Source organism: Octopus bimaculoides, chromosome 13 (genome assembly GCF_001194135.2).
Source record: "Octopus bimaculoides isolate UCB-OBI-ISO-001 chromosome 13, ASM119413v2, whole genome shotgun sequence".
Classification (NCBI taxonomy): domain Eukaryota; kingdom Metazoa; phylum Mollusca; class Cephalopoda; order Octopoda; family Octopodidae; genus Octopus; species Octopus bimaculoides.
The window spans coordinates 64,998,384-65,017,393 of NC_068993.1; the positions used below are offsets into that span (position 1 = coordinate 64,998,384).

General features: G+C 36.7%; 1 protein-coding gene across 6 annotated transcripts in view; it reads left to right on the forward strand.

Annotated features, from left to right (window-relative positions):
• LOC106880624 (calpain-15) overlaps nt 1-19,010 on the forward strand; it is a 75,319-nt gene that overhangs the window by 10,466 nt on the left and 45,843 nt on the right. For all 6 annotated transcript variants that reach the window (XR_008265413.1, XM_014930653.2, XM_014930656.2 and 3 more), the window contains exons 2-6: nt 6,321-6,527; nt 7,972-8,534; nt 9,641-9,828; nt 12,204-12,384; nt 16,489-16,636. Coding sequence is in view for 5 of the 6 variants with exons in the window: in XM_014930653.2 (XP_014786139.1) it covers nt 6,329-6,527; nt 7,972-8,534; nt 9,641-9,828; nt 12,204-12,384; nt 16,489-16,636 (1,279 nt within the window). In the remaining variant the exon portion in view is untranslated. The remainder of the gene's footprint in view (nt 1-6,320; nt 6,528-7,971; nt 8,535-9,640; nt 9,829-12,203; nt 12,385-16,488; nt 16,637-19,010) is intronic.

The following is a 19,010-nucleotide window of genomic DNA, read 5'->3' on the forward strand; positions in this document are numbered from 1 at the left end:
AGAAGATTTTTGCGATAGTTGATTTATGGAAAAGATTATGTTAAATTTTTGAAATGCAAGTCTGTGAATGAAAATTAAGTTCAGACCTCTACATGGTAGGTAGACCTAGTAGAAATAGCAGCCAAATCTCCCTCAAAACACCTTACTGTATTAATGCAACAATTCTGCGTATAGTGTAGTTTGAATGAGAAATTGTAACTAAAGATGAAGATAATTAACCCCACAAAGAGGTGAAAGAAGAGAGGCAGCATAGCGACAGTTTTGGCTGTAGTCTCCTTGTTGCTGTGTGAGCAACTGGTTGTTTTAATGGCGTAACAAAGAGGGGATTTGCATTAGAAATAGTTTTAATCGATTTTCTCAGTAAGTATGGGGACTAGAACAAAAATAGAAGAGGCATTAAGAAGTTGACATTAAGAATTGCTTTAACAGTTACAAAATGTTTGACATTTCAATCATCACCATTGAATGGTTAGTGAGAGCTGTGTGAGCCATGTACAGGGATGCTGTCAGTAGGGTGAGGGTTGGCAACGAGTACAGTGAAGAATTCTGGGTAGAGGTAGGGGTCCACCAAGGTTCAGTCCTCAGGCCCCTCCTATCTATCATAGTCCTCCAGGCAATAACACAGGAATTCAAGACAGGTTGCCCCTGGGAGCTCTTCTATGCTGATGACCTTGCTCTAATTGCTGAGTCACTATCAGAACTAGAGAAGTTTCAGGTGTGGAAGCAAGGATTAGAATCGAAGGGCCTTAGAGTCAACCTAGCTAAAACTAAAGTCCTAATAAGTAAAAAGATAGACAAACTACGAACCCCTTCAGGTAGATGGCCCTGCTTGATCTGTAGAAAAGGTATCTGTAGAAATTCTATAAGAAACTAAAAGTAGTTAATAGCTTCTATTACCTAGGTGACCAAGTCAGTGGTGAGGGGAGGGTGTGCTCTGAAAGTGCAGCTGCTAGAATAAGAATAGCCTGGGCAAAGTTCAGAGAGCTCCTACCTCTGCTGGTGACAAGGGGCCTCTTACTCAGAGTAAAAGGCAGACTGTATGACACGTGTATGAACAGCCATGCTACATAGCACTGAAACATGGGCCGTGACTACTGAGGACATGTGTAAGCTCGCAAGGAATGAAGCCAGTATGCTCCGATGGATGTGTAATGTCAGTGTGCATGCTCGACAGAGGGTAAGTACCTTGAGAGAAAAGTTGGACCTAAGAAACATCAGTTGTGGTTGCAAGAGAGACGATTGCGCTGGTATATATTTGGCGAGAATAGATGAGGATAGCTGTATGAAAAAGTGTCACAGCCTTGCGGTTGAGGGTACCTGTGGATGAAGTAGACCCAGGAAGACCTGGGATGAGGTGGTGAAGCACGACCATTGAACATTAGGCCTCACCGAGGCAATGACTTGTGATTGACAACCTTTGGAAATTGGCAGTGCGTGAGAAGACCCGGCAAGTCAAGTGAGACCATAATCCGAGGCCTCTGCCAGGGGTGTAGCCAGTCCACTTATGTGTACTTTTCCTTCATTGGACACTAAATTCTACGAAGACCTGTTGAGGCAAATGAAATCGATCCAAATTCAATGACTGGCACCCATGCCAATCTCTCCTTCATTGGAAACTAAACTCGGCTTGCGAAGACCTGTTGGGGCAAGTGAAATCAGAATTGTGATTGAACCAAATTCGATGACTGGCACCTGTACCAGTGGAGCCCTAAGAGCAACGTCTGAGCGTGATCATTGCCAGAGCAGCAGTCTGGCTTCCGTGCCAGTGGCCCGTAAATAGCACCATTTGAGTGAGGTCATTACCAGCATCACCTTACTGGCACTTGTACTGGTGGCACGTGAAAAAACATTCAAGCGAGGTTGTTGCCAGTGACATAAATAGTTATTATTCAAGCATACCCCCAATACTTCTAAATAAGGCTCTTATTTTTGCTAAAAATCACTCTCTTATTACTAGGAATAAAATCAATATTATTCTGTTAGCAAGAAGAACTATTATTGAATTTGATGGAAAACTTTGGACTAGGGCTGACACTCCAGACAACTCCGATATAGCAATGGGGTCGAGCGACTCTGCTGAAATTACAAATAGGCTATACCTCTTGTATAGCCTATATAAAGAAATCCCGGAGCTGCAGGGCAGTTTATACAGGGATAATGCCTTATTCATCCTCCCTATTAACAATAAATCAATCATTGAAAGAATGAGAAAGAAAATTAGAAAATTTTTTAGAAGCTTCAACTTAAGTATTACGTATGAATATGGTACTAAGATAGTAAATTTTTTGGACACTACTCTAAACATAGACTCTAAATTGAAAGAACTGATCAGCTGTAAACACAATTTTCTTCTTTCACCTTTCCTTCTCTTTCCCATTTACACTCCTTTCAGATACACGGGCACACACATGTACTCACTCACGGACGCACGCACACACTCTCTCACTTTTCCCCCCCCATTCCTCACCCTCTTTACTATCCTATATATCTCTCTCTACCCTTACACAGTCAATAATATTATAAAAGGAGACAAATCCTCTGAAGAAAAATTAAATCTGGAGAATCTACAAGAATAGATGCAAGCACTAATTTATAAAAACATGTGACATATTAAAACAAAATATGACAAATATACTTTTGTCATCTCTGAAGTTCAGAAATTGCAGGTTACTTTTAACCGCTCCATCTCATGTCTTCGTCTTCCACAGGTTCCATGTATATTGTTTGATTAGTGTTTCATTGTGCAGCTCTGTTTATTCATAAGCATTACATGACCATTCCAGTGTAGTCTTTAATGCCAACTATGTGCACTGAGTGCTTTTTGTATGCCAATGATACTAGTGTAAAATAGGCAGATAGAAAAAGACTAGGAGAAAATCCCCCCCGCTCCTGAGAGATGAAGGTGGAAGTGGGTCACTCTATGCCACATACTGACATATTACAAAGCATAAGGTGTCTTGCTATAGAGGAGATACATGGCTGCTTAAAAATTACTCAAGTGGTCCACAGTCAAAAATTGGGTCATCAGAAATGTGTGTATATTTTGTTCCCATTCAAATATACAGTAAACCACAATTTAAGTTAAAGAATACTCGACACATTTTATAAAACAGAAGTATCAGTGCCCCTGGACTGGCTCTTGTGAGGGTGACACATGAAATTTTTCGAGCGAGATCATTGCCAGTGCCCCTGGGCTGGCTCCTGTGCGGGTGACACATGAAATTTTTCGAGCGAGATCGTTGCCAGTGCTCCTGAACTGGCTCTTGTGTGTGGCCGTCGTAGGATTTTCAAGTGAGATCGTTGCCAGTGACCCTGGACTGGCTCTTGTGCAGGTGGCACATGAAATGCACCATTTTGAGCGTGGCCGTTGCCAGTACTGCCTGACTGGCCTTCGTGCGGGTGACACGTAAAAGCACCCACTACACTCTCTGAGTGGTTGGTGTTAGGAAGGGCATCCAGCTGTAGAAACTCTGCCAAATCAGATTGGAGCCTGGTGTAGCCATCTGGTTTCACCAGTCCTCAGTCAAATCGTCCAACCCATGCTAGCATGGAAAGCGGACGTTAAACGACAACGACGACGACGAGTATGTGTATATATATATATATATATATATATATATATATATATTATAGCGTGTATGATTTAGAGAAAACAAGCTTGTGCTGCATTATCAAAACTTCATGAAACCAGCCAGTTTCTGTTTACTAAATACATGATCTTTCTCTTCCATAAAGATCCCCTCCCTTCATTCATGGCTGCAGCCAGTATGGTATGACAAGTAGGCTATTTGGTGAATGTACTCTTAAGTTTAGCTCTAGCCAAGAATTGGGATAGGATTCAGGACACGTGTGTGTGTGTATGTATGTATGTAAAAAGGTTGAATTATATTAACTTTATTTTTTAACCCTTTTGTTATGTTTCTGTTGAAATGCACTACCATTATTTCTATTAATTTTTAAAATAATGAAGACTAGCAAAATATTTTGTCATTTTAAGCTGGTGTTTGGAACATAAATGAATGTGAAATTCTGAGGAAAGGTTTCAATTTAGATCACTCTAAAACACAAGGGTTCTTATAATAGAACCAAGAGCAGTCTCAGGCAGGTTGCTACCAAAAGGGTTAAAGATGAAAAATGCTTTAATATTTACATCTACACCCTATTTCAATTAATTTGATCTCCAATAATTAGGTATCTTGTTCATGGGGATATATATATGTGTGTGTGTGTGTATACACACACACACACACACACACACATACATACATACATACATACATACATAGTATCAAACTAGATTGTAACTAGGAACCTTTATTTCTGAGGTAGTAAAACTATCCTCCACTTGGCCTCTGATGAGTTTACAATTAATGCTACATTTTAGCCATGTTGAGCTGATGTCAGTACTAAGCTCATTGATTGGATTTTCATCAAGCTCTATTTCTAGTTTGTTTTAGATTTTCGAAGCTTGTGTTGTGGTTTTCTCTGAAGTATGAAAATTTCATTTCATAGCAGTGTATGGTTTTCTCTCATTAAATTTCTTTTTATATTCCCCTAACCTATCCTTTAGGTGACTTTCCAGTTTTATCTTTTATAACACTGTCTGAATAGGCACTGAATATAATAGCTGCAGTTTTTAGGATGCAGCCATTCCTTTGTAATTTTAACTTTTGTAAAGATATGTAAATTGTGTTGTAGTATTGATTGTGAACATATAGTTATGACATATAGGGCAGATTTTCTTTTTACTTTTCTCTGTCATTTGCATTAAAGTAATTGCATATTGGGATTGAATATGGTCTCCACATTGCACTTGAAAGTGACTCTGGACTGGGATTTTTGTTATTCAGGAATGTAGTTTTTAAGTTTTTCATTTCTTTGGCATAAACTAATACAAGGAGATAAAGTGAAGCTCCCATCTTTTCTTAATTTATCTGACTTTGAATAGTGTGCAGCAGACTTAAACTTGGAACTGCAACTCTTTTTCTTCAAATGTGGCTACTGTACCTGAGATATTTGTTGTACCACCACACTCTTATTGGTCACCTTCCTGTTGAAATAGACACTCCTCCATAGCTTATATCCTCCCCCTCCCCCCACCGACCTTGTAATATTTCTGTTATTTCCTGCCTCTGCATCTTCTTTCCTTCAAACATTATCATCATCTTCATTTAATGTCTATTTTTCATGCTGGCATGGGTTGGACAATTTGACAGGAGCTGGCAAGGCAGAAGACTGCACCAAGCTTCAGTGTCTGTTTTGGCAGGGTTTTTGTGGATGCCCTTCCTAACACCAACCACCTGTAGAGTTGACAATATGTGTGTGTGTGTGTGTGTGTAGCTAGATAGGTAGATAGACAGACATTCTTAACCACATTTAGGGAAGATTTGTTGGTTTTCTATTTCAATTCATCTGGCTGCTTCACTGACCTTCTGTTAATGTCAGGAGTTTCCATAAATCAGATTCTCATATTCATGTAAATGTAAAAAGAAACAAATTTGGTTTCTCCTGCTAGCTAAAGGAAATTTCTCATTTTTACCCAATTTAACCCCTGACCCTCTTTCTTGATCTCTGCTCCCTTCCTTTCACTTTGTTCACCTTCATGCCCATTCGTATTAATGTGTGTATCGACACATCTCCACCATATGTATAGATGCTTGTCTTTCTTACTAGAACAATATAGAAAGCAACCCATGCTAGCATGGAAAATGGATGTAAAATGATTGTGTTTATGTTGGTATTTAGACTCACAATACTTCTATAACTGCTGCATCTCTTGACCCTACCTCACTCTCTACCATTGTTTTTAGTCTCTTGAACTCCTCATTATTCTGTTTCTAACACTTCGCTTTGTCATCTTCATCACTGACCTCCTCTTTACCATTTTGGCATGGATATCTTTCTATATCATTACTTCATTCACTGTATCTATATTCTCAGTATTTCATTAAAACATTTAAAAAATGCTTTTCTTTTATAGATTAAAGGTTTGGCCCAAGACATCAACATTATTTTCCCTTCACCCAAACTTTACCAATGTATGAAATTCACTAAATATTTAATACATTCCACTTTAGTTTCTTCAGTTTCTGGCATTTTTACTATACATTATGTAATAGCATGCTCTCTGGTATGCTCTCCATTTGTGTATGCTCCTTCATGTCTACTATTATGTTGATAAACATCTTGTTCATGTTCACTTGTAAATCTTCCTCAACATACAAAAACCTGAAACTAAAGGCTACCAACACTATAGATTCTTTGTGATTTATGATGAAATTATTAACTTCAAGCTTTTGACTTTTCACCTCCTTTTGCAGTTGTTGTGATGGATGAAAAATGGGTCTGTTACCGCTGTACTTACAAAAACTCTCCACTCAATCTACGATGTATGATGTGTGAAACTTTAAGAGAAACCAATCCCAACACTGGAAAATGGAAATGCTTGGCTTGTTCTTTCTCTGGAAACTCACTATGCTATCAGTCATGTGATAATTGCGGAAAATTCCAAGATGACCTGTTAGCATGTAAGTCCCTTTGCTTATTTCTTTGGGGGCTGAAATAGTAGAAATCCTGTTAGAGATGCTTTGGCATCCGATCCAGATTTAGACCTGATAAAACCTTTAAGCTTTGAGTTAGAAAGAGGGTTGAGAAGCTGTTCAGAGAAAAGAAGCTTTCAGTGGACACATATTGGTAAGGAATGATGTTAGGAGTGCAAGTTGTATGACAAGGGAAGTGGTTTCAATGAAAGGGGTTAGTAATTGCAGTGATTTTTACTGCTGGATGCTCTTCTTAACACTGACCACTCAGTAGAGTGGTCTAAGTGCTTTTTTACATGACACAAACATAGATGAGGTCAGTTTAGCCAAGGTTTTTTTACAGTTGGATACCTTTCCAAATGCCAACCACTTTACACTGCTTTTTAAGTGGCACCTGTGCTGACAAGGTCACCAAGTACCTTGCAAAACAAACAAAATTCTTGAGGCGGGAGGGGCATTGGAGGAGGTGATCTTGTGTTAGATGATGAAAGGTTTGCATCATACACACACACAAGTAACATCACTATGCATTAATTCTATTGCTTAGTGCTTTTGCATCATAACATGACCAGATTTGCAATATCTGTATTGAATTCACAAGAAATTTTTCTTGATGATATAAAAATCTTGAAGAAAATATGTTCTTTTCTTAGTGAAAATTAACATTAAAATTTTATTTTATTTTTCATGATGATTATCTGACCTGTCCCCATCGATTTTTATATCAGAATAAAAAAAACAAATCCTCTTCATGACAGTATGATTTTCAAGTCAAATCAAGTTATATCGCTCCAGTACAATGTACTATAATGAGTGCTACCATTCAGCAGTGGAAAACAAAATTAAGCCAAATATTGTGTGAATGGGTGGAAATATGAGGGTGAATGAAGGAACCCAGCATGACATGTAAGTGTTGGGTTTCGATCAAAAGCATGTGAGAAGGAACTTCACATCCAGAACTTTCAAATGATGTATAACTGTCCACAGAAAAAAATGTATTTTGACATGAATGTCATCAAGCAAAATGTGGAATTTTGTGCAGTCAGACTGTGCTTCTGTCCCCTTCTACAGAGCCCTACAGTAATACTTGCAATGAGCCACTGGGAGCCCCAGCTTAGGTTATTGTTGGCAGTAATGCCTATATGTTTGATATTACATTATGTTTTGCTTGAAAGAAACGAAAGATGGTAATTATCAGATCATTTTTTATCATGTCTATTCAGTAGTCAGAGCTGACCTAGCCTTAAACAACAGTTAAGTCTGCTTGCTCTAAGTGGCAACTAACTGTTTACCCATGTGCAGCTTGCTTACAAACAATTTGTTACAAAACATTAAACATATCAACCATTTTCAGTTGCTCTTTGTTATATTCTCCATTTGATGATGTGTAATTTTTATTTTTATTTTAACTCCTTTTCTTTACTCTTTTCAGCACGTAAAGACCTGGTACCAAATAACTTAAGTAAAGAAGGTTTTTGGCAATGCAACGCCTGTACCTATCATTTTAACAATTCCAACAGAAGCACATGCGCAATGTGTGGAACAATAAATAACCATGATGTAAATTCTGAAAAAACATGGACATGCTCTGCATGTACACTTATAAATCCAATTAGTGCCAAACAATGTGAAGTATGTGATACACCAACTTCAGAGGAGAGCTCTTTAAGCAAATGGACATGTCCTGTTTGTACTTGTGATAATTTTAATACTCTTACATGTAGATTTTGCCATTCTGAAAAAGTGTTGTCTAATGTTGTGAAAATGGAATCGAAATGGCAGTGTAGTGAGTGTATGCATTTGAATAGTAATTCAAGGCTGGAATGTTTGTTATGTAAATCTTTACATAACGACAGGAGCAAATTAGAAGCTGCTTCTTCTAATGTATCAAGTTCTGACAAAGAATTGAAGAGTTTGCAGACTACATGTATTATGAAATCCCAAGAAAAAGAAATTCTGAAAATTTGGAAAAACATATGTCTGTTTTGTGCTGAGGTAAGCAGTAGGAAGCCAAATTTGATTCGATTCATATATCATAATTATTGTTGTCTAGTTAAGCATCTTCAACTGGTTTTAACTTAAGTAGACCTTGGAGTAGGAACTAAAAAAATTTCCTTAAAAATGTCTGCTGCAATCCTATCTGTGCAAAGATATAAATCTTAAAAATAACATTGTCAATTTTGTGTAGCCCAGATTCAACTCTGATCAAGCTTATCTATGGTATGCAAATAATCTGCCAAACTATCATTATTTAATGTCCATATTTCTTGCTAGCATGGGTTGGAAAGTTTGACTGGATCTAACAGGCCTGAGGACTGCATTACACTGCAATGTCGATATTGGCATGCTTTCTATGGTTAAATTTTCTTCCTAATGCTTACCATTTTACAGAGTGTACTGGGCCTTTTTTCATGTCACTGGCACATGTGAGGTCACCTCACGGCTTACTAGACTTAGATCCCTAGGAGGGTGGCTTTATGCTAGGAGATTAGTGGTTAAAGTATGAGGAAAGGGCCAGAACAGAAAAGGTTCCTTATTGTAGAGGAGCTATGTAGCTAGTGATATAAAAACGAGGGTGGAACTGAAATGAGATAAAAAATAGTGGGTGGATCCTTGATGTAGGCAAGAAGCAACAGGAGAACAGGGTGTGGGTAAATGAATGGTCATTACTTATTTCAGGATGTTATTTATTTTATTGATCTTAGTTTGGGACTTTTGTCATCAAGCCACTAAGCTATGATTTTGACATAACGAGATGTGATTCTACAATGTTTTACACCGGTAAAAAATGAACTCAGATGCAGACATATGCATAATGTTAATTGCACAGCAAGACAACCCCATAGATTTTAACCATCACTGCATGAGGAAAGTTCACAAATAAGTAAAGTTAGGGGAAGTCTAAATGCCTTGCAGTATTTAATTACTTGTGAATTCAAATTCTACAGAAGGTCAAAATAGAATAAGTAGCAGTCAAGAAACGAGATCAGCTAAATTGACTACACTCCTCCAGTTCAAATTTATACCTTTCTGTCAGTAATGCTAATTCTTATTTCATATTTTGCTGTTAAACTTATATTTTTCTTCCTCTTTACCAACAGCAAAATATTTGTTTTGTTGATGATTCCTTTCTACCATGTCCGAAATCCATATCCTGGTTACCCCAGTATCCTCATATTGTTGAATATGTACAATGGCTGCGACCATCTTCAATATCTTCACGAAGTTGGACTGTCTATGAAAATCCAAGACCTGATGATATTGTCCAAGGAAAAGTTGGTGACTGCTGGTAAACAAGAATTCTATTCTGTTCTTTCATTTTACCGTTTACTGGATTGTGATGATTGGCAGTTTGCTACACTCAATAAAACCTATCCAATGAGGTCCTAAAAGCGTTTAGTTTATGTCTATATCTCTGTACCCAATCTATCCTCTCAAATCATATTCATAACGCACATCCCTTTATCAGTCTTCTAACTGTGGTACTATTTACTCGGTGGCTGTAATTATATGAGAGTAGAACTGTGCATATTATCCTTCTTGGATTCACTTCTTCATATTACCCATCTTGCATTTTTAAGATCATCTCTTACCACTTTATTTTTCAATGAACACACCTTTGCCCTGAACAGCTTCTCTTATTTGCCATTGATGTCCCCCTGCCTTTGTTTGTCATTCTCTGTATCTATTCCTACATACCTTTTACCATCTCTTTGTCATATGCATCTCTATCTTTCCCTCCCCACACAGTTCACATTATTTTCAGGTTTTTCATCCAACTACAGTTTTATTACGCTGCTTTCCATTCCATTCCTCTTTTTGTACTGGCTATTTATCGCCTCCTCCTTGACCCACAATTATTTCCTCCACTTCTCTCTCACTAAAACTGATATTCACCATTGACTATGCCTTCAACCGTGTTCACTATTTACTGCATTCACCTTTTAACCATGAATCACTCTCCTTTCACTCTTGCATGAACTTACATGGTCACCCTTCCCAATCCTGTGCACCGTTTTTCTCTTTATCAACCTTCTTCTTTGAGAGTATGTTCTGATACTTTGTCATCTCCATGTTTATCTCTTTTCCAGCAAGTTGTTGGTTATGTTTCTCTATCATACTTTAGTCTCTCAACACATGGTACAAACCAGCTATATCTCCCTTTCTCTACTACTCCACCACTCATTTGAGTGGGGGTTGTATTGCAAGGTACTTGATGCCACAGAAAACCACTCAGTACAATTTGTGAAGTGATTTTCATTCAGAAGGCTATTCAACCATAGAAACAATGCTAAAACAGACATTGGATACTTGATGTATTCCGCAGGTGGATCAGATCCTTTTAAAGTTGTAAAAAATTTATATTAGCAATAGAGGCAGTATTTTAATAGTGAAAAGTAATCTTTATCCCCAGTTAAATGTGGATGTTCTGTTAGAGCAAACTATACTGCGCTAGATACCATGAGAGAAACTCTCATATTGGCTTTTGCTGCAAAATGCACTCTTGTTTATATTGCTAGCAGGGGAGATAAATCTTCCAGATTGAGACCACCAGACCACATGATTTTGACCTTCTTTGGTCTTGTCAAAGATGAATGCTTGACCGCTAGAGTTAGCTGTCCAACCTATGCCAACATGGAAGATGGACATTAAATGATGATGTTAGACTTCCTCGTATATATATATATATATATACATACAAACATACATATAGTTTCTTGGCAGCGTAATGTCAAATTTGATAGTGTCAAAGAAAATATCACATCTCACGTATTTTGTTTTTTTACATTCTGAATTCAAATCCTGCCAGAGTTGATTCAAATCCCAGAGTCAATTTCATAAACTACCTGTCTAGATCAGGAGATTAAACGATAAATGCCTTTTATTTTTAAATACTCATGCAGGTTAAAATGTGTAGTGAGTGACATGACAGTGACTTAAGGAAAAAAAAAAAAAAAGGCCAGAGTAAAGTAATTTGTGTTCTCCCACAAAAATTCTAGGACATATATAGCATTGTTCAAAGAAGATATTGCGAGAATAACTTTAATTACCTGGACTGATTAACCTTATGTGTAAGAAAAATTTAGAAATGAGCAAATCAACTAAGTAGCAAATGAAGTGTCGTAGTTTCTAGTTTGGGTTTTTACTTGCTGAGTTCAAATTCCACTGATGTCAACTTTGCTTTTCAACCTTCCAGGTGCTAGTTTAGGAAAGTGGGCTGGTGAACATGTTAGAGCATCAAATGAAGTGCCTTTCTGAATTTGTTCTGGCTCTTTTGGTTCTGAGTTCAAATCCCAGTGTGGTCTACTTGAGTGGTAAGCTTCATCTGTTGCCTAGCTTAACACCACCATCTGATTCTTGGATGCTTTTAGTGGAGTCCAATTGGTTGCAAGCAATCTGGCCAGATCTCTAGCTTCCACCCAGATCTCTAGCTTCCACCCAGATCTCTAGCTTCCACCCAGATCTCTAGCTTCCACCCAGATCTCTAGCTTCCACCCACCAGAGCTTGAGTCCTTGTAGAGAATCATAGGCATCACCCCTGACCAAACTATAAACAAATGAAGATTGTTTGTTACTTTGATGATGCAAGAAAAGAAAGTACTTTTGTTTCACATTTATTCATTTGTAACATTGTTGTCAATGTTCTTTTTTTTTTTTTTTAAGGTTGATGTCAGCATTGGCAGTTATTGCTGAACGCAGAGAATTAATTGAAAATCTGATTCCTAGTAAATATAGTAAATGTGGTGTATATCATGTTCGTCTCTATCGTGATGGTCAGTGGAAGATGGTTATAGTTGACGATTTACTTCCTTGCGACAGGAATGGGAAACTTATCTTTTCTAAGGTAGGTTTCTGGGTCGGTGGTTTTTTTCCTTATATTATGTTACAAATCTGTTTCTGTTACTTTTAAGATTGTCTAGGACTTCATTGTGTAATATGCATCTTTTTTAAAAGCATGGCAGGGTATAATTTGAGACATAGTTGCTGTTTCTAGCAGATTGGGTGACCATGTAGGGATGCCCTTATTGGTTTAACTTTTTTAGTGGCTCTACTGATGCTTTTTGTTGTTCAACTCCAAGTCAGCCCTGACTGACCAGATCTGTATTCAAAAGAGTTCCAGTTATGACGAACTGGTCTCCCTCCACATACATTGCTTATGTTGAACAGCATTTTCAAATGTGTCCATCTTGTTTTAGGATAGTAGATTCTTAAAAGACAGGGTTCACCAGTGTTTATAGAAAATTGAAAACTAATGACCTAGAAGTTCTGATGTTGGTTTGTGTTGATGTCTCTGGTTGTTGATTGTACTAATGTATTGAATTTTTTTCTTTGCTGAGGTTAAGATTGGTCAATCTACCTTCAATTCAATCATGGAACTATGTCCAGAAATATCACTATTACAAGAATAGCAATCTTGTGTATAGTTTGGTAGTTGTTTCCAGACCATTGGTTCACCAAAGCTCATGCACTTTCTTTTACTTTGTTCATTGTCTCAGATTTTCAAGGCAAGTTTGGTAGACTAGACAAAAGGGTTTGTCTTAGTTCCTTAATTTCATTTTAAAATAATTGAAATATATTCTAACAAAATCTGTAACAAGATGTTGCTTTGCTGATGCAAAAGATCCATAAGTATAACAAAAATTATTCATTTTCTACATTAGTACTAGCCAGATTGGAATTCAAGTTTAACTTAGTGAAGACAAATAATCTGGAAATATAGTATAAAACTTAGTTTTCATTGAGCTTGAGAAGCTGAAGATACAACCAGTTAATGCTGAAATAGGGAATCACATGCTTACTAGCATCACTATTGTATTGAAACCATCTTGGGAAAACTAGGATACACTTCAGACTGTTTTCCTATAATCTTTTATAATTTTCGAGGTATTATTTATAAGAGGTTAATCTTACAACCTTTCTCAGTTAATAACTGTTAGTTAATACTTTCTTTACCTTAAGTACCTATATTATATACTTTCTCTGTTTTAAAAAGTTAATCTGGAAATTGCTTCTTTGCACTGTGCTGTGTTTTATTATAGTGTAGGTAGCTATCTTTATTATTATCATTAATAGTTTTGCTCTGATTATTTCTCTATATAATATAGCAATTAAATGGTTGTAGAATTTAAGCTTTCTTGGGAATTAACTTGACTTTCCCCTTCAAAAATTTTTTGATAATCTTCCTATTTTAAATGAATAGAATTAATACATCAATAATTCTCCTGTGGTGCTTAGTGGCAAGTTAGAAAAATGTGTCTGGAATCAGCAGTTCTTAAATTAACTCAACACCAGCTTCACTTTCAAAACAGCAAAGTCATTGCAGACCAGTGTTGTACTTGTCAAAAATTTTGATTTGGACACAGACACCTTATCCAGTGCTGTTATTTTGCAGATGTGGTTAAGATGTTAACCAAACTATCAACAAAATTAAAGAATACTTTTTACTGAACTGTATCCAAGTACAAGCTTGGCTGTGTGGTTCAGAAGTTTACTTTGCATTTAGTTTCCAGATTCAATCTCACTGCCCAGCACATCTGCAAAGAGTCTTCTACCATAGTCTAAGGTTGATCCAAACTTTGTGAATAAGATTGTGTGAAAAGCCAACACATGTACTGTACACATTGTTGGATGGTGAGCTTAATCCATTATCTCCATTAACATTACTAATTGGACCTCAGCAGCCTTTTAATAGAGGCTACCATGTTGCAAATTTTCAGAGCAGGTCTCTTGACTGAGAATATCATTCTTTTCTTCCAAAAGTCTGTTGCCTGCAAAGCTTACATTCTTGGGTTGTGTATTTGTAGGTTACATTGAGTTTATGTCTTAATTGTTGGACAGCCATGATTAACAGATTAGACGGCAAGCAGAATAAAGTTTGAATAAAAGCCTTCTTTGAATTGGTTTATTTAACCATGTCTGAATTTTTCACATCACATTCTGCAAGTTTTCTTATTCACAGCATCTTGACCAGAAGCCTTTTGAACATTTTTCACTGCTTTGTTTATGCTTGAATCTTGATAAAGAAGGACAAGATGTTGAATATTCTCTTTACTTGATTCTACATTCAGTTTTTCATATAGAAAATTAGGGCACTAAATATATTTGTTACTATATGAGAATTCTTCATGAAATGGTTAAATATTTACATACCAGTGAGTATCACTAATCTTTATATCATGACCCCCCCCCTCTCCTCCACAAAGGAAGACGTGTAACAAATTTCACAAGTTCATACTTGTAATTAGACAGAGCCTAATACCTTTAGTTCTATGTTGCAAAGTGAAAAATAATAAATAAAAAAAAAAGATAAATTTGTGATTGCCATAAATGTAAAGAGTTGTTTTGCAAATAATTTTTTGTGTTTTATTTAAATTGATTTGCTAGAATTTTGTTTGAGTTAAATCTAGAATTCAGATTAGCCACACCATTACTCTAGTGTTTCTATTAAAAATATTTCCAATGATTTAATGTCTCAATTCTGAAGTATTTTGACTCAGTCTAAACCAAAAGTAGTGTTTTTTCCCTTATAATTACTCTTGACATTGCTTTTGTTGATTGGTTATGTTGGTGGTTGGTATTGTAGTAGTGACAAGCAAACTTAAGATCAATGACATTACATAAAGCTGTGTTCATTCCATTCATTTTGCTAGGTACAGTGCACTGAGAAGCACATTAACTAATATGTTTTATCCAAGACGTGAGCCTGTGATTAGAAGGAATTTGGCTGCTATTTGTAGCAGGTTGAACAATCATGTAAAGGTTCTCTCATTGTATTGTCTTGATAGTGTTACTGATACTGCTAGTTTTTCTAATGAAGAAGACAGCAATGGTTGTCATATTGGTGCTGATGGTAATGATGCTAATGCTGCTGAAAATCAGTAATGTCAATGGAAGTGGTCCTGCTACTCTACCGAAGTTATAGATGAGACCTATAACTCTTTTGTTTATTGAAGTGCAATGTGAGTGTTAAACTAGATATAATATATTTGCAGGTATATTAGCTTGATAAAGCCAATGTTGCTCTGAGTTGTGCTTACTGGAAATTTCATAGATTAGAATAGCTGCATCACTCATGTTATGAAAGCATTGTATTCTTGAAAATCTTGCTATACAGAAAAGATTTTCCCATTAATTTCCATGTTTCATGAAAATTAATGGCAAATAGGATTCATGTTATGGAACTCCATGACAAGATTTTCTGGAATGTGATGTGATGTTGGTTATTTTTCCATGAAGAGTGAAAAATTCACCATTTCAGGCTTTGTCTTTCTTTAGGGATCATACAATTGGCATACATATATTATTTTGTCTTTTCAAACAATAAATGCCTGAAACATTAGCCTTTCCACCCATTATGGTCAGCTAACAATTGTACTTTATGTTTATCTACAAACTATTTTGGATAAATTTTTGGTGACTCAGTTCACCATTAGATTCTTTGGATTTAGGATCTTACTAAAGGAACTGAACTCAACACTGCTAGCTAATGAAAGACAGTTGTTACAATATTGCAGCTTTTTGTAGTAGTCAGTTATTCTTATCCTTTGGTACCACTGTACATCTATAGCGACTGGGCGATCTAAGAATTGTCTTGGTCATAGCTTTAACACCATGCCAGTTCATTATCATCATCGTTTAACGTCTGCTTTCCATGCTGGCATGGGTTGGACGATTTGACTGAGGACTGGTGAGCCGGATGGCTACAACAGGCTCTCCCTAAGCTACATATTGGAATCAGTCATTTGTGCTGTCATGCTAAATATTCTTAATCTAATCCTTCTTCCTCAAGTCTGCTTTTTCCCTAAGTCTTGATTCCTACCCACATTTTCTCTATAAAAATTATGATCATTGTAATTTGTTTTGGTTAAAAATGTTACAATCATATATGAAAATGATAAACAGTCCCAAAACTAAAATTTATATTTCTATATTGATTCTTTAATTACAGGCTGATCGAAATCAGCTATGGGTGCCATTAATTGAAAAAGCCATGGCTAAATTATGTGGTTGTTATGAAGCTTTGGCTGGTGGTACCTGCCATGAAGCCCTACAATCTCTCACTGGAGCTCCTTGTCTGAAGATTGACTTAGAATCTGGTTAGTTTCTTTAAATGTTCTTTTCTCTTTCAAACACAAGATGAGTTATAGATTTATGTACATTTGTAACTTAATTGTTCCTGTATGTTTAGCATTTATTGATCATCTATTATTTGTCCATTTATCTTATATTCAAAATTGCTACCAGCATAGGTCAAGGTGAATGTGTTATTGGGATATTGTTTTACAACTTTTGATGATTTTTCTGTTACAAACCCTTACAAGTTTCTCAAGAAAAAGATTTTATTGCACATGCCTTTAGAGGCATAAAGCCAGTGGATGATTTACTGAAAGTGAAAATGACATTTATTATCAATGCTTGTAGCTGAGGCATTTTCAGAGAAATGCAAATGTAAAGATACACACACACACACACACACACACACACACACACACACAATGAGCTTCCTTCAGTTTCCATCTACCAAATGCACTCATGAGGCTTTGGTCAGTCCAAAGCTACAATAAAAGATACTTTCTGTAGGTGCCAAGCAGTGGACTGAACCCCGTACCATGTAGTTAGGAAGTGAACTTCTTAACTACATCACTATGCCTACATCTATATATTTATGTATATTTATAATTTATCCATCATTTGTAGAGCTTCATGTCATACACTATTGAATTATAAAAACATTACTTCAAAATGATATGGAAGATGTCTTTCAAATGAAATACCTTCTCTGATTCTTTGAAGTATCATGTATGATCACGTTTGCCAGTTAACCAACTATTTCTGAATTGAAAACAGTGATGGTTCTAGTATGATCATGTGAACCGACTGGATGATTCAAGGTTTTTATATAATTCACATCATGATTTATAATCATTATTTAATGCTTGTTTTCCATGCTGGCATGGATCGGATGGTTGACAAGATCTAACAAGACATAAGTCTGCACTGAGCCTCAGTGTCAACTTTGGCAACTTTTTTTATGGCTGGATATCCTTCCTAATGCAAACTACTTTACAGTGTTTGCTGGGTGCCTTTTTGTTTTGTGTGTGTGTGTGTGTGTGTTCCCAAATAACTTTCAAGAAAGGAGTAGAGAATGGGAGGGGGAGGAAGAAAAAGTGTCTTCTACTATAAGGTGGGGTGCAATATTCGAGAGGGGCAATGTCAATGGTTTTATGCCTAGTGCTGAGAGGCTGGAATATGTTGAAATGACTGGCCCAGATGGCTTTTAGTAGAGATTCAAAGGTAAGCAGTTGGAAAGAAGACAGAAATGGTGGTGAATATTGGGGCAGTTGGGGGGGGGGGAAGAGTGGGAGTAGAAGTGCATGTAACAAGTGATGATGAGAGATATACAAAAGTTGCTTAGGGGACTATGGTAAGTGGGGGTATGATGGTAGATGTGAAAAGCAAACTGAGAGCAATAATAGGTAAAGGAGGGGAGCAAAAGTGGTTGGTAGAAATAGTATGAGCAGGGGTGGAGTGAAGGTATGTGGCTTAGTGGTGAGGGTATTCGCTCATGATCATAAGGTCCTGAGTTTGATACCAGCAGACATATGTTAGGCTCTTTATTTGATTTTTTTTATTAAAAAATAAAAAATATTGCTTTATATTTATGATTCCCTTCTTTACAAATATTTCTCCATGGCAACTTCCAGTATTGGCATAAAAACAGCAAAGTCTCTCACTCTCTCTTTTAATGCTCGCTCTGTGTAAACAACTACGACAAATTACCAAAAGATATATTTACTAAGTTCGCAAATTTAAATATTCAGTACAAGATAGTTTTTAATATGCATTTATTTATACAACTTTTTCATTCCATGTTTATCTCATTCATTGTTTGCAATGCTCTCTCTCTCTCTCTTCTCCCCTCTCTCTTTCTCACTCTCTCCCTTCTCCCCCCCCCTCTCTCTCACACACACACACACACACACCATCCAGGTTTGATTTCATTCTGAACTTGCACACTTTGTTAATTTCCAAAAAATTATTTATTTTCTTTTTGCACACTTTGTTCATCTCTATGTATTTGTAGTTAGTCACACATGCACCTGTGTTTGTGTATGTGCATTTATATACAATTATAAATGTGTTTGTTTGTGTGTGTGAAGGCGTGTGCTGTCATGTTGACATACATACATAAATACATATGCATAAATCTTGTTTGTATGTGTGTGTGAATGAGAGTGATGTCTAAGTGGCACTCACTCTCTTTCTCTCTCTTTCACACACACACACACACACACATACGTACAAGAAAGATGTATGCCTATTTATTTATGTATCTACATCGTTCTGTCTTGCTGTCTGTCTGTCTGCCTAGCTGTCTGTCTGTCTGCCTAGCTGTCTGTCTGTCTGCCTAGCTGTCTGTCTGTCTGCCTAGCTGTCTGTCTGTCTGCCTAGCTGTCTGTCTGTCTGCCT